The 23,266-nt window shown below is 44.1% G+C and overlaps 2 protein-coding genes across 28 annotated transcripts in view; one reads left to right on the top strand and one right to left on the bottom strand.

The window, feature by feature from the left end:
- The window catches only part of LOC111077927 (degenerin del-1), a 72,026-nt gene that overhangs the window by 37,762 nt on the left and 10,998 nt on the right, over window positions 1–23,266 (top strand). The gene's annotated exons all lie outside the window — the stretch shown is intronic.
- On the bottom strand, window positions 713–22,513 carry LOC111077915 (myosin heavy chain, muscle). 24 transcript variants are annotated; one of them, XM_022372409.2, is made up of 18 exons: window positions 22,499–22,513; window positions 21,523–21,822; window positions 21,062–21,205; window positions 19,397–19,780; window positions 19,258–19,321; window positions 19,090–19,188; window positions 18,715–18,818; window positions 15,000–15,407; window positions 13,236–13,406; window positions 12,139–12,728; window positions 9,381–9,498; window positions 8,431–8,694; window positions 6,635–6,844; window positions 5,484–6,370; window positions 4,760–4,838; window positions 3,269–4,444; window positions 2,272–3,177; window positions 713–873 (listed from the first exon to the last, which is right to left on the bottom strand). In XM_022372409.2, exons 2-18 carry the CDS (start codon window positions 21,724–21,726, stop codon window positions 790–792), a joined length of 5,892 nt encoding a protein of 1,963 aa, XP_022228101.2. In that variant the 5' UTR covers window positions 21,727–21,822; window positions 22,499–22,513; the 3' UTR covers window positions 713–789. The 24 variants fall into 24 exon arrangements, with proteins under 24 accessions (XP_022228101.2, XP_022228105.2, XP_022228106.2 ...); XM_022372413.2 differs by lacking the exons at window positions 9,381–9,498; window positions 13,236–13,406; window positions 21,062–21,205; window positions 22,499–22,513 and adding exons at window positions 1,387–1,456; window positions 10,099–10,216; window positions 13,815–13,985; window positions 20,668–20,811; XM_022372414.2 differs by lacking the exons at window positions 13,236–13,406; window positions 21,062–21,205; window positions 22,499–22,513 and adding exons at window positions 1,387–1,456; window positions 13,815–13,985; window positions 20,668–20,811.

Raw genomic sequence — 23,266 nt, 5'->3', positions numbered from 1 at the left:
ACTAGCAGGACTAGCAGGACCCTCTCTGTCAGCCAACATTTCCCAAGAGTGGAAGCGCCAAATTAAAGTCAAACAACAATTTTTTTAAATTGATTTACATTTATTTTGTTCCTTTTTTGTATACTTTTCATTAAGTGTCGAGTGATGATCTTTTCTCATTATCATTCTATGATAAAATAAAAAATTAAACATAAACATAAGCGCAGTGTATAGCAATTATGTGTATACGGTCAGTCTGTCTAGTCCGTATAACAAATATTGAGAATACATATACAATATTGAACAATATTCGAACAGTGGGCGACATTTCCTGGCGGACACTCCTGCGGGGCCTTTGAAGCTTTGACGCTTTGACGGGGCTATCGTTTCAAGATCTTTCTCATGATGATGGTTGTTGGTTGAATGCATTTCGAAAGTTGTATAAAAATATATAAATACAAATACAAATACAGGTCTCGCGAGCAGTGTCCCGGAGCAAATGTCGCGCTTACACAATAGCCTGACATACCCAGTGATGCTACACAAAGGACTTATGTCTGTTATCGATCGTAATCGATTGTTCTTTTTAGTTTTTGTTGTTGTTGTTGTTGTTTGATGTTGATGTTGCTGTTATTTGGTTTTTGTTCTTTTGCCTAAGTGCATTTGGTTGTTGTTTGCCTCCCGTCGTTTTCGATATATATTTTGTTATAGTTTTATTATTTTTGTTTTTAAATTAAGAAATTAAATTAAAATCATAAACATAATCATTATGAAATATCATTTAAAATAAATTAAAAAATGAAATGGCATTTAGAATTCGTTTTCAGGGTTAAGGTCGAATCTTGGTGGGAAAGCCAATCCGTCGAATTGTGGCCGAACGGACGTCGCACGGGGCTAAGGAAGAGAAAGATAAATTCGAATTAGTTTTAAGCTCCAAATAAATGGTATTATTGAATCATGCTGAGGTTTGGGTGTGGGGTGGGGTGGCGTTGGCTGGACAAGTCTCCAAGTTGGACAAACTGATCGGGAGAGAACGAGAACGAACGAATCGCCTGCCAGCACGTTATGTAGTGGGCCGGCCGGAGGAGAGAGGAGAGTAATACAACAATTGTAGTGACGACTGTACGTAAGTGCGCTCGCCGAGCGAGTGTCATAACGGGGAAATGAACGAAGACGAGTAACGAGTATGAACGAGATAGCGCCTGACGAACGACGACAAAACGTAACGAATGAGATTGAACGTACGAACGAATGAGCGAGAGAGCACGTAATGAGCTGCGTCTGACTGTGGGAGGGTTTGTTGTGTGTATATTTTTTTTGGGTTTGGGAGTTTCGACACAACGAGAACAAGACAAGACGTGAACGAGCGAGAGAGAACGAGAACGAGAACGAACACGTCCCACTTACAAATGTTTCAAGAAAGTTTCTACTGCTCCAGCAGCGCGCCCCTTTGGCGGCCACCCTTGGACGCTGTCGGCTGCAGTACACATGTACAAATACATTTGATATTTTGTGTGTTTTAATAATATAGTGGAAGAATAATGTGTGCTTTTTCTTTTGTATATTTGTATGCAGAATGGTTGTAGAGTATAAGCAAAGTCGATTGATTAAGCTGCTTTTAACTATTTCTTGTTCTTTTCTTTTTTTGTAGCTTTTTCTTTCTTTTCTGTCAAAATGAACGCATTTTTGGTTGGTACGTGATTTGAGATTCGATGATCTTTCGATTGATCCTTTGCCTTTTTTCTGTGGTTGATTGATTTATTGGATTGGTTGGGTTCTGGTTGCCTCTAATTAGATATTTTCTCATCTAGCGAATGTCGTATGATGCATCTATATTATTATTTTAGTATTTATTTTATAATAATTCTTATAAGCTATAATTCTCTTTGCATGTTTTTGTTCTCTCATTATCGTAAATGAACCAATATTGGATCGCTATATAGAAATTTTTTTGGTTTTATTTTCTCGTGGTGGTTGTGCCTCAAATTTAAATCTTTTTTTTTTTTTTAATTTGGTCGAGCAGTGACGAAGAAGCAGAGCGTATCGCGCAATATATGAAAGGGGAAGAATATATTTATACACATTATTCAAACCGATCAATCGATTGAGAGAGAAAGAGAGAGTGATATGTGATGGCTATTCAAAGCACAATGGTAGCTCAGTGTACACTGGTCGAGTGAGAGAAGTTTCAATGGGTTTTTTTTTTTTTTGTTAAGATGGTATTGGGTTGTTTAGGGTCAGAGGGTCGTCAATGGTCAATGTAGGTATATGGATTGGGTTAAGAGAACTTACCGCTGGGCTGGCACCACGACCGACAGAACCGGCACGTCCCTTGGCGCGGAATTTGCTGATGGCCTGCTCGGCCAGATCGGCACGCTCCTCGGCCTCCTCAAGCTCCTGCTGAGCCTTGCGGAATTTGGCCAGGTTGAGGGCGGCGATTTCCTCGGCCTCCTCGATCTGCCTCTTGTATGTCTTGATCTTCTGTTGCAGCTTGTCGACCAGATCCTGCATGCGCTCGTGGTTCTTGCGGTCCTCCTCGGACTGGAAGCTCAGCTCCTTGATGCGACGCTCGCTCTTGCGCAAGTTCTTCTGGGCATCGGCGTGTCTCCTCTGCTCACCATCAAGCTCGTTCTCGAGCTCGCGGACGCGCTGCTCCAACTTCTGGATGGCCTTCTTGCCGCCCTTAAGGGCGTTGGCCTCAGCCTCATCCAGACGGACCTGCAGTTCCTTGATCTGCTGCTCAAGGGCCTTCCTCAATTTCTCCTGGGTCTGGGCATGATCCTGCTCAGCGCGGAGCTCATCGGCCAGACGGGCGGCATCAACCATAGCCTTCTTGGCCTTCTCCTCGGAGTTCTTGGCTTCGTTCAGGAGCTCATCCAGGTCGGAGTGCAGGGTCTGCAGCTCAGACTCGAGCTTCCTCTTGGCAGCGGAGATGGAGGCGTTCTGGGCGGACACCTCGTTCAGCTGTTCGTGGGCATCGGCCAGCTCCTGCTCGGCCTGGCGACGGCCGCGATCGGCCTGCTCCAACAGAGTGCGAGACTCCTCCAGTTCGTTCTGGAGAGCGTTGGCACGACGCTCAGAGATACCCAGCTGTTCACGGGCATCGTCACGGGCGCGCTGCTCCTCCTCAAGGGCGGTCTGGATGTCCTTAAGCTGTTGCTGGTAACGCTTGATGTTCTTCTGGGCCTCGGCGTTAGCCTGCGCATAAGGAAAGCGAAAGAATCGATTTGGAATTAGTATGGTTTCAAAGATAGAGAGGGAGAGAGAGAGATTTGGTGTTTGAACCCACCTTGTTGGCATGATCCAGAGCAATCTCCAGCTCGTTAATGTCAGCCTCCAGCTTCTTCTTCATGCGCAGGGCCTCAGCCTTGCCCTTGGCCTCAGCCTCGAGGGAGGCTTGCATGGAGTCCAAGGCGCGCTGGTGGTTCTTGCGGGTATTCTCGAATTCCTCTTCCTTCTCCTGGATGCGGCGATCGATCTCCTGGCGGACCTGGGACAGCTCCAGCTGGGCGCGCAGCACCTTGTTCTCCTCCTGCTCGAGGGCAGCCTCAGCCTCCTCCAAAGCGGCCTGGAGTTCGTCCTTCTCGGCTTCCAGACGCTTGCGTGCCTTCTCAATCTCATGGATGTTCCGGCCACCCTCACCGATCTGGTCGAGCAGATCCTTGACCTCATCAGCCAAGTTCTTGTTCTCACGACGCACAGCCTCCAGCTGCTCCTGGCCCTCCTCGTAGGCACCCTTCAGACGGAACAGTTCAGTGGAGTAGTTGCGGCACTCCTTCTGGGAGGCATCGAGCTCAGCGGCCAAATCGTCGACCTTGAGCTTCCACTCGCCGATGATCTTGTCGAAAGCCTTCTGCTTCTTCTCGGCGGCATTGGCAATGGCGTTGGCACGGTCGACCTCCAGCTGGAGATCCTCAACTTCGGTGGACAGACGCTGCTTGGTCTTCTCCAGGCCAATGCACTTCTGGTTAAGGGACTCGATGGTCTCCTCAGCCTCGGCGAGACGGGCCTGCAGCTTGCGCTTGGCCTCCTCCAGCTCCTCAGAGCGGGCAACACCATCGGACTCGTACTTGCTGCGCCAGATCTGGGACTCGGCGTTGGCCTTGCTCAATTGACGCTGCAGATCAGCCTTGCCCTCGGCCTCCTCCTCAACCTGTTCGCGCAGGTTGTCGAGGTCGTGCTCCAGGTTGCGGAACTTGCCCAAAAGGGTGGCACGCTCGCGGGACTCCTCGTCGGCGAGACGCTTGGTATCCTCCAGCTGGGTGGTCAGGGAGATCTTGATCTTGGAGAGCTGAGACACCTGGGACTCGGCCTCCTCCAACTGGCGGAGCAGGTCCGAGTTCTCAATGGACAGCTTCTTCTTGCTGGCATCGAAGTCGTTGAGGGTCCTGTTGGTCTCATCCAATTTGGACTGCACCTCGTTGAGGGTGTGCTGCAGCTGCTTGGCGATCTTCTCCTGGGCAGCCTATAGAACCAAAAATGGGGTTTTTTGTTTAGTCTCGGGTTTGTGTGGGTTTTTTTTCTCTTGTTTTGAGTGGTGTGCACATTGGTTTTCGTGTAAGGTGGTTTCTGTACAAAGGGGTTTTAGTACTTCAAGCGGGCAGATTACTTTAGTTTTTGGGGGTCGTTTTAATATATTTTTACAGGGGTTCTTCGAGGTTTTTTTTTTTCGTTGACTATACACAAGTTTTCGTGGCAAATAGAATATAGAACTTTCAGCATTTAATTTACAGCGGCAATCGATGAGAGAGCGAGCAAAGGAAAGAATCAATTTGAATACCTTCTCGTTGGTAATGTGGTCAACACCGGAGCGCAGATCGTTCAACTGGCCGTAGTACTCGTTCTTCTCCTTCTCAGCCCTGGTTTAAACAGATAGATAGAGTAGACACAAATGGTTTTTCACGGGTTAGTTCTTGTTTGTGTGGGATATACAGATAGAAAGAGAGGCGGAGGCGAGAAGCGAGCGAGCTGCAAACTGATCGCAGTCCGAATTCGAATCAGAGTCGTATATCCTATTAAGAGACCTTTTCTTTTTCTTTTGTTATACATATATATAGAGAGAGAGAGAGAGAGACAGTGGATCACACAGACGTTGTTTCTTGTACGTAGTTGTGTGGAGCTTTTGGTTGGAACATGCGTGTTCAGTGTTCAGTGGTGGTTTCTGTGTGTACTCTTATTTCGGACATGTGTGGACCATAAGGCACCCAACCCAACCCCAGAGGGTTTGTTGGGTGCTTGCGATCGCGACATATTACCTTATCGCGACCCAACTGATCGCAGGCGGTACGAGTCTGATTCAGCTCGTTGTGGCAAGTCTGGCGATCGTGCTCGGCCCTAGATATCAAATGTGAAAAAAGAGCAAGAGATCAATTGAAGTTAAAGGCGACTCTCTATCCCTATCCCGGGTAGTGAGCGAGCGAGCGAGAACGATCGCTCAGTACGTCTCAATAGTTGCATCTGAAAAAAGCTGGCGAAATTCTACGATAGATTTGATGGGTACTTACTTAGCCTTCAGCTTGTTGAGCTGATCGACCTGTTCGGCCATCTCGGCAACGGCATCGTTGTGCTTCTTGCGCAGGTTAGCCAGGGTGGATTCGTGCTGGATGTTGGCCTCCTCAAGATCGCGACGGAGCTTGCTCAGCTCAGCCTCGCGTTTCTTGTTGAGCTCAATCTGGGCAGAGGTGGCACCGCCAGCCTCCTCCAGACGCTCGCCCAATTCCTCGAGTTCGCGGGCAAGATCGGCGCGCTGCTTCTCAGCCTTGGCGCGGGCCTGACGCTCGGCCTCGACCTCCTCCTCCAGCTCCTCGATGCGGGCCTGCAGCTCCTTGATCTGGCGCTGGTGCTTGCCAACGACGACCTGCTCATCTTCCAGCTTGGCGGTGATGGAGGACAGCTCCTTGTCCTTGCGCTGGATGGTCTGCTCGAGCTCCTTCTTGTTGCGCTCCAGATCGGCGACAGCCTCCTGGGTGAGCTTGAGGTCTCCCTCAACCTTGCGCTTGCCCTTCTCAACATCGCCGCGGACCTTCTTCTCGCGCTCCAGCGAGTCCTCGAGCTCATCGAGGGTCTGCTCGAGCTTGGCCTTAACCTTGTTCAAGTGGTTGATCTTGTCCTCGGCGGACTGCAGCTCCTCACCGGTCTTCTGGTTGGTCTCACCCTGCATCTTCTTCTCCTTGTTCAGCTTGTTGATGAGCTCATCCTGGTGGGCGATCTCATCGTTCAAGTTGCGGATCTGGTGATCCTTGGTGGCCTTGTCCTGCTCGGCCTTCTGGATGTTCAGCTCCAGATCCTCGATGTCCTTCTTCAGGCCAGAGATCTCCTGGTCGGCCTTCTTCTTCTGCTGGAACAGCTGGTTGCGGGCATCTTCCTCCTGAGTCAGGCGCTCTTGGATGTCCTATAGATGGCAACATACAGAGAGAGAGCGAGAGAGTATGGATGAGCGGGTGGGTAAAGTGATGTGATGATTGGCCCATTCCAAAATTAGCAATCTGCGCAATTGGCTCGAAATAGTCGAGAGCAACTTTCACGCCCGATTTCACATGATCAATTTTGTGTTTGCCGATTTTGGATTGATGCCATCATTGGATTGGCTATGCCTATGCTATGCCTATGGATATGGCTATTGATGGGTGATGAGTGTTGGTGTCTTGGTACTTACGCGCAGCTGGTTCTCGAGGTCGTTCTTCTGGGCCTGCAGCTTGGAGTTGCGCTCCTGGTAGTCCTGCAGGGCACCCTTCTCGCCGGACAGGGAGTCCAGCAGGGCGGTCTTCTCAGCCAACAGCTTGGCGTTGAGCACCTCCAGCTCCTTGCGCACTTTCACTTCAGCGGCGTGCAGTTCCTCAGCCTTCTTGGCCTTCTCCTCCAGACGCTGTAAGTCATTAGAGGCATTGGTTGGGTTAGTAAAGGCAGTGCCACTATCACTGCTGATCGCAGCCTCTGGCTGGGCTTGTGGTTCGACTGGCGTGGGTTCAACTGCAGCAGGAGCAGCTGCCTCGGCACTATCTGTGGAAGGAGCTGCTTCTGCGGCTGCTGCGGCAGCTGCTGGCTCCTCACTGGCACTGGGTGTGGTGGCTTCGCTGGATTTTTTCGTTTTCTTGGTTTTCTTTTCATCGGCCATTGCTAGTTATTCACTTTAGACTCTTGGGCACTCTGCTTATGCTACGATTAAGAGTAGTTATGCGCTTTTGTGCTTGGCTTCGTTTCGGGGGTTCGTTTTGTGGTACGCGTTACCGCGACGGCGACTGGTCAAACACAACTGGAATGGCTGCCACGAATGCACTGGGCCACTTGGCTATAAAATTAGCAAAAACGCCCCATCACACGCAATACCCAGAGCAGAGCAACAGCAGCAGCGGCAGCGGCAGCAGCTGCCACTGTGTGGCATGGCATGGCATGGCATGGCGTGGCATGTGTGTGCGAGTGTGTGTAATCGCCTTGGCTATGAGGAGGCAGGCAGGCCATCATAATTCAGAAATTGCCAGCCTCTGGGGCCTATCAATTCGCACTTGTGCGGCGGGCCAGCAGGTGTACACCATCTACACCCAAAAAGCCAACCCACTCTACCCCAATCTATATATACATAAATTGTACAATCTGTGGATTGTATACAACGTCTCATCTATGTACGATGATTCTGTGTACATAATTACTCATCGTGATCGTGATCGGGAAGGGAACTATACTTGGCGCTAGGGATTGGCTCTTGGGATTTTTTATTATTTAATTAGCAAGCTAATTGGCAAACTAATTGTGGCTCTTTAAAAACAAAAAATTGAGCTATGTGGCAGGGCCGAGAATAGACCAGAGTGTAATTCATAATTCTGTACAAAATATATGTATATGTACAAGAAGCTACATATGTATCGTATATATATATGCACACATGTACATATGTGGCTGGGCATTTGTTGGATTCCAGCGAAACTTTTTTTCACTTTTGGCAGGCAGGGGTGGTAAACAGCAGGAGCTGAGGAGCTGTTGCTCTAAAGTGCCTAGATTATGACAGCATCTATTTTTGGGTATTAGGAATCAGATCGTATCGATCGATATGTTCGGGCAGCTGTGAGTGGGTGGGTGGCTGGCGGGTGGCTGGTGGGTTGCATGTCCGAGCTGCAGGTATTAAGTTGTGTGTGCTTAATTAAGCGCAAGAATTTCGCCTCGGCATAACAACACACAATGTTTATGGCGATTGGCTAAAATAAGATTTAGAGATGGTGATTTGATGGGTGTGCAGCTGCTGCGACTCATCCAATTACCCCAGACAATGAGAGAGAGAGAAGGCGCGGAAGAGCCGAATGGAATGGACATGCCAGGGCTACTCGCTACACGATGATTGTCACTGGCAACTGTTTTTGGCCAAGTTCAAACACAAGCCATTATTCCTCGGAGCAGTCGAACCACAACAGCACTGAGGATGGGGGGCTAAAATAAAGAGACATCGTTTTTTGTACTCACGGCAATCTCATCCTCGATACGGCTGACGTTGAGGAGGGGCTTGACCTTCTGCCACAGTTTGTACCATGGCCAGGTACGGAGCTGCAGGTACTTGCGCAGATTGCGCTGGACAACCTTGAGGGCGACGCGCTGTTCCTGGAGCTTCTTGAAGCCCCTGCGGGACAGGTAACCACGAGCCCATGCCTGCATCCAGGACATGATCTTGCCCAGACGCTCATCACGGAACTCCTCCATCTGACCCAGGACACCGGCGCGGAAGAACACCTATTTATGGTAAATTTGATTTTTGTTTGTGTGTGTGGGAATGGAAGATAATAGGTTAGTTTTCTGTGGTTTCTATCGATCGAAGAGCGCGTGCACTAAGCAGACCCCGAACTGACCTCGCGGACAATTCAGGATCTTCTTTTGTTTGTTTTTTTTTTTTGTATTGCTTAAGCGATTCTTCAAAAACACTTTTGGACAGGTTGAACTGGGATAGATAGAGGATGGATGGTTTGAACAGCAACACAGGTAATACATAATACAGGAAAAACGACAAAACGACAAAACGACAAGACAATAACAAGACAAACCACACATACATTTACGACTACGACTATATAGAGAGAGAGATCTTAGTAAATAGATGCAGATGAGGGTAAGTAAACATTGATGCAGATGATGACACAGATGCAGATGTGGACACGGATTGCAGTTGGAGACACTCAGAGCTTTGGACTAAGCATATGTGTGTGGCCTCGAGATCAGAAGCCTAGACCAGGCCACACTCAGACCCAACACCTCGACAAGAGAGCTGTGTACTAGCAGCTGACATGGATGTGGATTGTCCGGTGTTGGGTCAGAGATAGGCTGGCGCAGGGCTAATTCCAGGAGGTAAAAGCGGGATAGAAGTGCACAAGATGTGTGTGTGTGTGTGTGTGTGTGAGAGAGATATATTGTCTGGCATATACCTTTGTGTTACCCAAACGGTATTGATCTTCTGGCAGATCGATAAACTTAATGATAATATCAGTGGCCTTTTTGTCTTTGTCAACGCCCTGCAATTGCTTGGGGCACATGATCTTGTAGCTGTATGGAGTTTTGTAGTTTTAATGTTGCATTAATTTGTATTCAAACGAATGGGTTAATACGAGTAGTGGTGCATAAATACTAACTAAATTTTGGTTAGGTTTATTAACTACAGACTAGGGAATAGTAGAGTTACGTCCACCACAAGGATCTAACACCAATCGTTAGGAAATTGGGTGTAGGTATGGGTATGGGTGTCGCTTCTATTTCCTTTTTTGTAAAGGTTTCAGAATGGAGTGCGGTTGGGAATTTGCAGGGCTATGTGTCCTTGTTGCTTATATACTAGTTTCAGGCCACAATCAGTGAAATAGAAAGAAGATTTACTGAGAAGAGATACATGATACATGCGCACACAGATCATTCCTGGTTCAGATATGTCTAAGCTTTTTGCTTGGTTTTTGTACCCAAACCAGGTTCGATTCTGCATGTGTGTTGATGAGGTGCAAGTGCAATAATATTGTGTGTGTGAGTGGGTGTGTGTGTGTTTGTTTGTGTGCTGTTGTTGTATGTGCGCCTGGTCATCAGTTTTCAGAGCCATAGACAAAAGTGTATATTTTTGAAGTATTTTTTGAAGTGTAGAGAATAGTTGGTTGTGCGTGCCTTTGTGTTACCCAAACGGTATTGGTCTTCGGCCAACTCGGTCGATTCGATGAGGACCTTCGTGCATTTCTTGGGATCCTCAATACCCTTGATACCCTTGGGGTTCAGGATTTGGTAGCTGCATGTTCACGTATAACGTACATATATATATATATGGTGAGGTCAGTCAAATCAAACAATAAATGATGCTACAGTATACGTAGATAGACACTTGATCTAACTAGGCGGTTTAGTATGTCTAGCTTACGTTCTATGGTTATTTACAGTTGATCTTAAATCGAATAATAAAAAATCATCTTTCAAAAAATTCAGGAAAATTCTACAATAAACTTTCGAGCCCATGCTGGGGGGGATACATTTGTGTCTGTGTGTGTGTGTGTATCTATGTTTTGTGTAGGTGGATTTTTAAAGGGGGATCGGGGGGATCATACAAAAGTGAACTGGAACTGGAAAGTAGCGCCCCTAGCAAAGTTCTGTGACTGTTTTCCTAAAGGACGCCTGAAATCTGTGATTGGTTTTGGTTTGTTTTGTTTTGTAATTTGAGACTCGTATGGCCTCTGTACGTGGCCTTTGATATACGAGTGAATGTCAATTGAATAGAGAGAGATCGAGCACTTGATGCTTCTCAAGTGTTTGGTGGGGGGGATATAGAGTAGATAGAAATATCAAAACTACTTGTTTGTGGTGGTGGGGGGAATCAGAAAGATAGATAGAATAGAGTTCAAAGAGAGGTGGTTCGCAAAATGCATGAGCATAATTCGGATAGATCAGAACGTGACTCTGCCTTAGTGTGTCCAATGCGGTACATATCGGGATCCAGTCCGGTGGACTCCAAAAGTATGCTGCCACACTTCTTGGCATCCTCGACGCCAACAATGCCAGCTGGATTCAGAATTTGATAGCTGTAATACGGAGTAGATCAATTGAAAGAAATGCACCCAATCGGTACAGTTGTGTCCACTCTTTTTGTACTTTTTGTAGTTTTGTTGTGTGTGTGTGTTTGTGCGTGTGGAGTGTGTATAGTGGTGTATGGGCGGATCGGGAGCTGCTCTCTCGTAGAGGTTTCTCGAGCATCCCACTTCACCCCAATGAAAGATTATTGACTACACAGAAATACGAGTACAGTGTTGTGAGCCAACCACTCATAAGTGTTTGTAGAATACTTTTTTAAATAAATTTCAAATTCGAAATTGGCCAGATTAAGAGTTTTCAATTAAAGTGGGGAACTTATTCATGCCTTGGTATGGCCCAGACGGTAAAGGTCTTCGTTCAGTTCGGTGGACTCAAGCAGAACCTTGGAGGCTTTCTTGGGATCTTCGAGATCCTTAATGCCGCGGGGGTTCAGAATTTGGTACCTGTCGGAATGTAGAATTTCGGTGTTGATTTGATTTGATTTGAGATGTAACAAAAAGAAAACAGATTCAGATACAGGTACAGATCATCGTGCACAGAATTGTGATATGGAGATACGAGATACACCTAACATAGGCACAGCACTGGAACTGCAACTGGAGCACTGACAAATTATGGTAGCTGGAACTTTTCTGGTACATGGTACATACAAAGAGGTAATACATGTGACGGGGGGAATTAAAAGAGAGAGAGAGAGAGAGATACAATTGGAATGGCAGGACATTCTTCGGCTTGGATATACAAGAGGACTAATAAAGGACATAAGATGGGAAGTTGTATGCGTGCCTTGGTGTGACCAATGCGATACATATCGGGATCCAGTCCGACGGCTTCCAGACACTTTCCGGCCGCATTCTTGGCCAACTTTTCGGCTGTCATGACGGCTGGGGCCAGAATCATGTAACTATAGTTGAATAATTTACAAGTTAATTATAGATTAAGTAACTAAGAGTAGGAGTCCAAGGTATCTAAGCTAAGGTATCCTATCCCCTAGTGTATGTACAGAGTGACTTCTATAGATTATTACAGAGTATATATGTAAGATATAAGCTAACTGAATCTATGTTTATGTCTAGGTGTAAGAGCAGGTGCTCAAAGTGCTTAAGGCAGTGTCCAAGACCAACTTACCGCATCTTGAAGTCGGGATAGACCATCCTGTTGGGGAAGCCCTTACGGCAAATACGGATACCTTCAAGCACACCGTTACAAGTCAGCTGGTGCATGACCAAGTGAGCATCAACCAGACCAGGCTGCTTCATCTCGTTGGGAATGATGCAACGGACAAAGTGAGGCTGTGTCGAGCGCAGAATTGCCATCAAGCTGTTCAACTGCTCCTTGTAGGCAGACGAGACGGTAGCGAAGCCACCGCCCTTCTTGCCACGACCGCCCTTGGCCTGTTCACCGCCGCCCGACTGTCCGGGATGATCGGCGAAGATTTCGATCAGCAGCTTGTTCTGAGACTTCTTGAACTGGTCGACAACAGTGTCGTTGAGGGGATCCTTGTTCTTCTCCAACCAGCCGGTGATGTTGTAGGACACACAGCCAGCATAATGGCCGATGGCAAAGTGGGCTGCCTGCTGGCCGGGCTTTGGGGGCTTTGGCTTCTGGAATGGAGCGGACTTGCCCAAATGGGTATTGGTCAGCTTCTCCGAGAAGGTCTGATCGGTGGCCTTGGGGAACATAGACTCCTCCTCCAGGATGGACAGGATACCCATAGGCTGTTGGTAGAATAGCACAAGAATATCCATACGTTAGTTAATCCCTTCAAACGAGTGCAGCGGATTATTAAAAGAGATTCTCTAGTAGCAAGCACGCATAACAAAATTACATATTAAAAAAAAACGTTGAGTTCTGTTGTTGTTGTTTTTGTTGTTTTTGAAGCCACAAGACGCTCAACTAAGAACTATAACTAGAACTAGACAGTGACTAATTGACTAATTGACGCAACACTACAATTAGTACATAGAACTTACCCGTCGTTAGTTGTCGTTAGATTTTTGTCGCTAAATGCAAATGCATTAGGAGTTGATGCTTGTTTAGGCTATAGCTTTAGGCGATCTTATAACTAAGGGGGTTAATAACAGATTATATAAGATTAGATTGAATTAAATTAAATTAGATTAGATTTTGTGGAGGTGCATCTTATGGCAATCATATTCATATGTGTCGTTGGTGGTCAGCTTGGGCTATCTGCTGTGACAAGATAGTTGTGGCCGTGTCTGTACCTTTTCGATCAGATCGATACACATTTGCAGATCCATGCCGAAATCAATGAACGTCCATTCGATGCCCTCGCGCTGATACTCTTCTTGTTCCAAAACGAACATGTGATGGTTGAAGAATTGTTGCAGTTTTTCGTTAGTGAAATTGATGCATAATTGTTCGAAACCGTTGTACTGGATTGCGGAACGGAACAACATGTAACATGTAATATATAGGCTATGGTTAGTCTTGTATATGGTATCTTGAAATGCATTTCAGTTTCGTTTCATTGTGTTAGTTACGGTTTTGGTATTCCCCTGGATCTTTCTTTCGATGGGATTGAGATACGTATATGAGAGTGGGTGCTTTGGAGTTGGAAAACGCTTGTGGGCGCACTTCTCCGCATGACTGTAACAATATATAATATATAGAACCCCAACAGCTGGGATCATCAGTTCTAGATGATTTGCCAGTTATGGAGGGGAGCATTGAGCATTCTTTAAATATAAAACTTATACTTCTAGATATTGATTGATAGCAAGACGAGCTGTAGCTGTAGGCGAAACATTTTTGTTGATGGAATGGAATGGGAGGAGACGAACCTTTTCAATCAAATCGATACAGGCCAACAAGTCCATACCGAAATCGATGAAGGCCCAGTCGATGCCTTCCCTCTTGTATTCTTCTTGCTCCAAAACGAACATGTGATGGTTGAAGAATTGTTGCAACTTCTCGTTGGTGAAGTTAATACACAGTTGCTCGAAACCGTTGTACTATTTGTAGGTAGGTTTTCGTACACATTTTGGATTGGATTGGAGTGGAGTGGAGTGAATTGGTGAGGTGAGTACATATATCTTGCATTTAACAAAGAGTGCTTTTGGGGGGGGGCGGATGCTGGATATAAGATAAGATGCCCTGACATTCGCTGCACACTGATTTTGCATTCTCCGTTTACCTGTGATCACTCTGGAGGAACACACCCTTATATGGATTGTTTCATATCATTTCATTTCATTTCAATTCTTATTTTGATTTGTTTTTCGTTTTGGTGCTAAAACATAACATAACATAACATAGCATAACATAACATTTGAGAGACATACAAGACACAAAGAAAAATAAATAGAGAATAATAATAGAGAATCGACAAAGAGAGAGATGGTTGCATTGAAGGTTGTTTTTGTTTGTTTGTTTGTAAGCACCTTTTCAATGAGATCGATACAGGCCAGCAAGTCCATACCGAAATCGATAAAGTCCCAGTTAATACCCTCCTTCTTGTATTCCTCTTGTTCCATGACGAACATGATATGGTTAAAGAACTGTTGCAACTTCTCGTTGGTGAAGTTAATACACAATTGCTCGAAGCCGTTGTACTACATCGCATATACATATTGTGGGAATATTTACAGAACAATTATAGTGATCGTTTTGAGAGAGAGAGAGAGAGAGAGAGAGAGAACTCTATGGTGCCATGAAGGTATAGTGGTATAGATGGTGTAGATTTTCTGTGTTTTCTGTGATTTCTGTGATCTGTGAGTGTGTTTTGTGCGAAGAGTGAGTGCACCTAACCCATACTGATTACCCCTAACTAACTGTTGAGAGACGTGTTAGCAGGTCGGCTGTGAATCCCCCCCCAACCACAGTCACAGTACATATGTATGTATATGAGCCATGGTAGGTGGATTTTACGGCCATAGAGCTAGCCATAATCTGCCATGGCATCCATCGAAATGAACCCCATGGCATATTCGTGGCCAGCCAAGTCTTTTGATCGGTCCGATACTTACGTCGAAGATTTCGAAACCAGCAATATCCAGCACACCAATGAAATGTTGACGCTTCTGCTTGGTATCCAGAGTCTCGTTACACTTCTTCACCAGCCACTTGAACAGACGATCGAAGACACCCTTGCACAGAGCACCGATCGAGTTGCTGACCTGCTGGACGTTACGGCCCTGGGTGACGAACTCGTTACCGACCTTGATGCGGGGCTTGAGCAAGTTCTTGTACAGCTCAGTGGGGTCGCAGCCGAACAGCTTCGACACACGGCCACCCTCCTCCTCACCGTCCTGCTCAGCCTGCTCCTCGCGACCACGTTGCTTGAACTTCATGCCACCCATATGCATGACGGCGGCGGTGATCCTGTAGACATCCTCCTTCTCCTGCTTGGTGAAGCCCAGGATATCGAAAGCTTGCTGTATATCAAAGATTTTGGGTGGAATAAAATGTGAGACTTTAGTACGGGAAACATTCGTGTCCATCAGTTTTCGTTAATGGCATTTTTATAGCATTATTTTTGTTGGTTTTTTGTTTGGTTTTTGTTTTTTTTTTTTAGAGCTTTTTTCTTTTTTTTTGTGTTTGAGTGTAGCTTATGTCTAGAGTATCATGCGAAACATGCTTAAAACAGATCACTAAAAATGTACCACAAAGGTAGCGTAAAATAGATCAAATAGCGCTGGGGTTAGTAAGACCTACGGGTGCTACTATACATAGATGGGTTTACCAGGTGGCTTAAGTATTCCGGAATCGTTGGGAAACTCGTGGATTGCCGGGGGGGTGAAGTTTATCGCTTAAACACTAACAAGACACATGAAGAAATAGCTTTTTTCTGGGGGGGTTCACGTGCTGAGTTCGAGCATAAGACGGCTATCCAGTCTCTCTGGGGCCGTGACACACAAGAAGATTTTTTTTGTTTAGATACAATCGAGTCCAATTGGCGATTTGTATGCTACGCTTACGTAAAGTAAGTTTCTGATACAAATCTAGAGCTGTACACACACACTCGGTAATATCTATAAACTATAGTATATATAAAGGTATATCTTAGGATAACATGATGCATTTACATTCCAGGCAAAAAGGTTCAGTCCAAAATATACATATATTGAGGACAGACCAGAATCAACGTTGTCGGGGCATTCGTATTAAGTACAAGATAAAGATCGATCTGGTAACGATCCTTTTAGGGATGCTTTGTTTTCTGGGGCATTCCATCGAATCTGAGACCAATTTAGGTCTCAGGAAACGGATATGAAACTTGGGTAACCACAAAAAAAAATTATATATATATATATAGAAAACACAGTAAGAAAAGAAATCACATAAACACACAAAAGATTTCTGTTGTTGGTGTGTGGTGGTGGTGGTGGTGTTGGTGTTGGTGTTGCTGGGTATAGTGTAGTAGCTCAATCGGTTTTGGATAGGTTTTTCGTTCCTTTTGTCGTTCAGACAGTACCGATATCGTATGCATTCATAGATCATAGGTGGATTGTTTTTTTGGTGGGTGTGTGTGTGTGTTTTTTTGGCTGTGGGTGTTCAGTGTTCAGTGTACAGTGTGCGTGTGGGTAGATCTGTTTGACGACCACTTACATCTGCCATCTGGAACTCCTCACCGTCATCGATACTGGGTACAGTAACTTTACCCTGGGATACGTTGAAGTAGTCGTAAATGTTATCAGAGAGGAAGCACATGTCTACATTTACAATAGTCGGAGAGAAGGTTTTCTTTGGTTTAGCGAGAAGAACAAAACTTATGCTCTAAGTCTGGGATATGTACGGTGTACGGTGTACGGGGCGGGGGTGGTGTTCGTTTTCTTAACTCATCTTTTTGTACTGTTTGCTGTGTTGAAGTGTTCTGTGTGTGTGTGTGTGTGTGTGTGTTTGTGCTTGTGTGTGTAACTGTGCATAAATAGATTTGGATACGGATAATAAACCTTGTGCAATCTTTCCCAGCCAGGAGCGGGCCATCTCATGGCATTTTCAGTACGAGTACTACCCGGTGTCAAGTGAATAAACGATTTTGGTGTTAACTAAGGCACTGTACAGAGATCCTTCCTGCTCCCAGCTGGGACTTGGACTTGGATTTGGATTTGGACTTGGGACTTGGGACTAGAGTGGCGGCGGCTGTAGTGTATGGTACAGGCGGTACAGGAATTTTGTTGTTTTGGATGGTGGTGCAAAAACTACATTTGGTTTGGTAAGATAGATAGAATAAGAGAGATAGATAGAGACAGTGGTGGATAGAGAGAGAGAGCGCAATAACTCAAGATAATTCCGGAATAACACTTGAAAGTTAACCATATATACAAGATATCATAGCCATCACTGCAGAGTGAGAGAGAAATCGATCAGAACGTGTTTGGATCAATGGTCAAACAACTTCAATGGTGTACATAAAAAATGAATGTAGAATATATAATTGATAGAGAAGAGATCTTTTTACAAAAGTTCCATTGGATTTTGTGTGGGTATCGATACTTTGGAGGGGAGACACCATAACGGACCTGCACCATAACTTACGTCAGTTAACTCAAATTCTTCACCATCGTTGACACCGGGTATCCGCGTTTTGCCCTGGCATATGCCGGGATAATCACCAATATGTTGGGTAAGAAATACCATTTCTATTTACGCGATGTTAGATAAAGATACTGCATAAATACTCGTATTTTTTGTGTGTGTTTCAGATTGTGTGTCTGCTGTCTGTGTGTATCTGTGGTTTTGGGGCGGGGAATATCCTACCTAAACCTACCTAAAATTTCTACTTTCTAAGAATATATTTCTTTAGGATTTTAGTTAATTAGGTTTTAGATTTTTAGAATTTAGTTGGGCATTGGCTGGCTATAGCTATGGCTATTGCTATTGATTGGATAAGCGTTATGAATTTTGAATAGGACATTGATTGGTTTTTTTTTTGTACGGGATACAACATTGATGACACAACAATAGAGAAGTCCAGAGAGAGGTTCTGGTTAGAGAGGGGGTTATGATTATGGATGGTAGTAGTTGTGGTAGTGTATGCATATAAGAAACCATGTCCTGTATGGTCTTACATCCACGGCGAGCCATTCGTCGCCATCGTTGACGCTCGGTATGGTTGTTTTGCCTTGCGAGACAATGCGATAGTCGTAAATGTTGTTCGATAGCAGGCAGTAATCTTTATAATATGACATATATACGATATATATCCGAACAAAACATTATACGATTTAAATGAAGTGTGGGTTTTTTGTGCGTTGTGTTGTGGGGATTTGAATGGAAAAGGTAGAGAAATACATATTTAATAATGTTTTCCTTCGACAGCTGGTTATGAGTCGTGTATGAGTGGACAACATGGGTACTCAGGATGAATGGATATAGATATGGATCTGGATTGGGATGGGATGGAATGGGGGCGCTACTCTAAGTAAGCCTTCTACAAATTCCAATTATCCGTAACTCTGGATGGTGTTTGGAGTGTATTCGGCTATTCAGCTAAGCAGCAGAAAGAATGTGGCCTAAGATTGTTTTCAACAATACAATATACGATACGATATAGCAATACGCAAAAAAAAAATATATATATATATATATAGAATAGAATAATAGTTAACCAACTACAATAGAAATAAATAGATAAATAATTGCTCAAATATATGTATTAATAATAATATCTAGGTTTAGGCCAACAATATAAGTAACGAAAAATTTAGAATCAAAATATTGAAAGGAAGGGACAATTACATCTGTGAGATTGAACTCCTCAGAATCATCGATACTGGCTACACTGATCTTGCCCTGGGAGACAATGTGGTAATCGTAGATGTTATCGCTCAACAGACAAATTTCTAGACAGATACATTATGGGAGAATACAGATGGGATGGTATATAGAAAGTAGATCAATTATTCAGTTTTCAGTATGGTTTTTGTGTGTGTGTATGTGTGTGTGATTGTTTGTGTGTTTGTGTGATTGTTTGTGTGTTTGTGTTCGTGTGGTGTAGAACCTAAACAACAACTAAAACAGATATATATATATATATGTATATAGAGGATCGATCGATGATTGTCTGGATGGAAAATGGTTGGATGTTCAAATGAATGTTGATCGTTTTTATACCTTTAACACCGGCAACGGAACCAGACATGATCTGGTAGAAGATGTGGTAGGATCGCTCCAGGGACTGCTGGGAGATGACACGGGCCTTCTCCAGCAGATCTGTAATTGGAATAAAGATCGAATATCAAGTATTTGTTGTGAAGTCTTTAGGGTTTAATGACAACTTACAGGTCTCAATATCAGCACCAGCCAGCTTGCCAGTGGGGCCGAAATGGATACGGATGAATTTACCCTGGGACACAAGAAAGTGTATATCTTAATATTCTATTCCATAAAGGATTAGTTGAGATTAGTCTAAGGTACTTACGAAACGAGAGGAGTTATCGTTACGCACGGTCTTGGCGTTACCGAAAGCTTCAAGCACGGGATTGGTCTGCACAACCTGATCTTCCAGGGATCCCTTCTTCTTCGCTTCGGGATCCTCCTTCTTGGTGGAAGCGCCAACAGTGGCGAAGTACGCAATGACCTTCTTCGTGTTCTCAGTCTTACCAGCACCAGACTCACCGGTGATCAACATAGATTGATTCACGTGGTTGGTCAACATGTCGACGTAGGCACCGTCAGAGATGGCGAAAATATGGGGTGGCACCTCATTACGGCGCTTGCCACGGTACATCTTAGCGCAACGGTTGGTATACACGGGGTAGCGCTTGTAAGGATTGATGGCAACGCAGAAAAGACCGGAGTAGGTCTGTTTTTTTCACGCATCAGGAAAGTGGAATGGACAGAGTATTGTGATTAATATTGTGATTTATCTACCATGATTTTTCTTTTGTTAGCTTTAAATCAGGAAAATTAGTGACGGCTTTGGGCATCTCCAGAAGATTTTGTACGTCTTTTGAATTATTCTCTTTTTGGAGAGCCCTTAACCATAGATAGAAAGATTTAAATTCTTATAGCTAGAGGTTGTGTTTTAGTAACAGTTTGTTTGTCTTTTGGTCTACCAGTTTTTTGGTGTTTTTGGTTTTTTTTGCTTTTGATTATAAGTAACAACTAGCTACGATGGTTTTTGTTTTGTTTTTTGGATACTTGTTTAAAGTTTTCATTTTGTGTGTGTTTGGTTTTGGTTTTGGTTTTGGTGTGGGAAATGATTTGATGATCTTGTTGTGGATTTTCAGCTTCCGCTTCCAGTGTGTAGTATTTGGGTGTGGTGGTGCATGTAGGAACCGTTTTTGTCTCCAGTGTGTGGTTCATCTGACTGGACGGCCAACTTTCGGTTTAGTAGAAGCCACGTTAGTGCAAACAACACAGGGATGGGGGTTTTTAGCTGGGGTTATGCTTTCTGTTTTCGACATATAAGTGGGGTGGCTTTCTTGGTATGATATTTATGGTTCTTTTTCTTGATCATGAGCAACATACAGGTACATGTTAGGATTCAACTTTTTTTTGTTTTGTTTTGCATTAGATATCATCAAGCTTTGTTTTTGGGGTTTTTTTTTTGTGTCAAATAGAACATCAATAGAATTTCGAAAAGTTTGGAGGAGGGTAGGTGAGTTTTGATAAGCATTGGGGTTAGATAACATGGAACGCTTTCTTTATAGACGATATTGCCGTACGACCGGTACGACAATTACTTACATAGATGAGCTTGTGGTAGTATCTCTGTCTCAAGTTATGGAGCACAGAGGCATCGTTAAGGTATGTCAAGTTGGACATATCCTCGGCTTTTTCGTATTTTGGAGGGTTCACCTGCTGCAGCTGATCTTTCTTGAAGTCTCGGGACTGTTATCATTTCGATTGTCCGTTCAGTTCGGTTTGGTTTGGTTTGGTTCAGTTTTGGTTCAGTTTATGTTTGTTGTTGTGGTTGTTCGATTCCCGCCCAATTGTTAGGTTGATTTTTTTTTTTGTACAATTTTTTGTTGTTGGTTAAGCGTTAGGTTAGCGGTTCGTTTTTTTTTTTTTTTGAGAGAGAAGAGACCGAAAAGAAGAGGAAACCCATACATTAGTGAGTCTCTGACAGTGGGGAACTTACGTAGATGAGCTTAGCATAGTAACGCTGGCGCAGATTGTGCAACACGCAGGGTGTGTTCAGCACGGTCATGTCGGCCATATCTTCTAGTTTTTCGAATTTCGGTGGATTGACTTTCTCCACCTTCTCGGATTTGAAATCTTTTACCTATTCATGTGAGTGAGTGTGTGTGTGTGTATGAAATAAATCTATAGTTTCATTTTGTTTTTTTTTTTGATTCAACATCATTCTTGGGGTTCATTCTTCAGGGGGGGGGGTCTCTCTTCAATAGTTCACCCATTACCAAAGCCAATTTCGTAGTACCAAAAAAGGTTGTGGCAAGGGGCAACCCACAAACCATTACTCGAGACGAGAGACAGCCCCCTAATTAAGATGAGAACGAACTCCAAGAACCAATATTCCAGCTTCCGTTGAGTTTGTGTAGTAATGTGGGATGATTGTGTGTTTGGATATGATGTCATTACCTCTCCACCAGGCAAGCCGACGGAGACGATATCGCCCTTGGTGGCCTTGATCTCACCAAGGAGATAGCCCTCCTTCTCGTCGGGCACCCAGCAACTCTTCTTCGAGTCATAGGGTTTCGATTGATCGATACGTCTCTGCTCCAGAGACACGAACAGGTATGGAGTGGGATCCTCATCCTCCTGGTTTGGAGCTGGCTTCGGCATCTTGATTAAATTTCGCTTTTAAACTTAAAAACTCGAGAAATTATATTGGGACTTTTCAAAATTCTATGTCAATCGCGTCGTAAGCCCAAAACTTCCCTGTAAAAGCACACAAAAAAAGAGACAACAATTATTATCATATGGTTTAAAGATGGAAAAAGTATTTTTGGATATTTTTCGAAAACTGATTTTTTTTTTTTTTGGGTTTTATGCTTTTGACCCATTTTGGCAGTGGCAGTGGCGGCGGCGGCAGCAACAGCAGACACAGATAGTATTATAAAGTGCATGTGTGTGTGTGTGTGTGTGTGTGCGGTTAAATTTTCGAAATTATATTTTCATTTCCAAATACGAGCATGTTTTCCCGTTTCGTAGTTTCGAAATTCCCGGTTACCGTAACCGGATATTGGATATTGGAGCAGAGCCTTTGATTTCGTTTCGTTTCGCTTCACACCTCAAAGTTAATTAGGCCTTGTTTTTGTGTTGTTGTTATAAACAGACAACAAGTGAATTGTGTGGGTTGTTGCCTAAATATAGATCACTGATCCGATACATATATACCATACGTGTATATATGCATGTATGTGTATACATATGTATATAGGCGATGGTGTGCCTATATGGGGCGTTGGTATTCGTTACGTAATTTCGATTTTCAATCAAATTTTTCCGTATTTCCTGCTAATTTTCCGCCTTCCTTTGTGGAAGCAATTAATTTCATTACATAACCCGAACCGGTTAATGAACTGCTTTTTTTCTTTCACTGGATAACACTCACTCTATCAAGGAATAACTGTTTCAGATTTTTGGATTCAGAATCCAGAAAATTCGACACGCGAGTTTGCTCGAGCTGCTGCTGTATTGGCTGGCTGGCTGGCTGGCTGGCTGGCTGGCTCTATCGCGATATGAAGGTGTGTTCTAAGACGACCGAGTTGCAAGATCGCAATGATCAATTTTAGCACGCCTGGTATAACCGCTTGGCGATATATACGATATTTTCGACAATCCACACAATCGACAATCGACGATCCGATGCGATGCGATTCAATTCGATTCGACGCGACGCGAACTTTCAACGAATGCGTTATTTTTAAAATTCTCGAAATTATTTCGAAACTACATCGTGAATGTATGTATGTATGTTAAGAGGTAGCCAGACCATACATACACACATATATATCTTATATATGCATTGGTATTTGGTAGATTTGGGGAGCTTTTCGTCTCACTACCGCATGGCATACATAGATACATAGATCTAAACATACATACATATGTATATGCATAGGTACATAGGCGATCTCTTTCTAATGTCTTTGGTTATTTTTAAAACATATTCGAAATATTTTCGCCCATGTATATGAGTCGGCAACGAATTCGAATTCTAATTCTATTTGTACTCGTATTTTCATTTGATGGTATGGTATGCCACGCATATCTCGCTGCCACACAGGTATTTGTGTATGAAATCATCTAGACAGTAATTCGAAATCGCTATTACAGCATTTCGAACCACAATTAATTTTCTTGATGAAGTAACAGTTGG

The sequence above is a fragment of the Drosophila obscura genome, unplaced genomic scaffold (assembly GCF_018151105.1).
Source record: "Drosophila obscura isolate BZ-5 IFL unplaced genomic scaffold, ASM1815110v1 contig_200, whole genome shotgun sequence".
NCBI lineage: Eukaryota > Metazoa > Arthropoda > Insecta > Diptera > Drosophilidae > Drosophila > Drosophila obscura.
The sequence above is the reverse complement of the archived record's forward strand: the minus strand, read 5'-3'. Positions and strand labels throughout refer to the sequence as shown.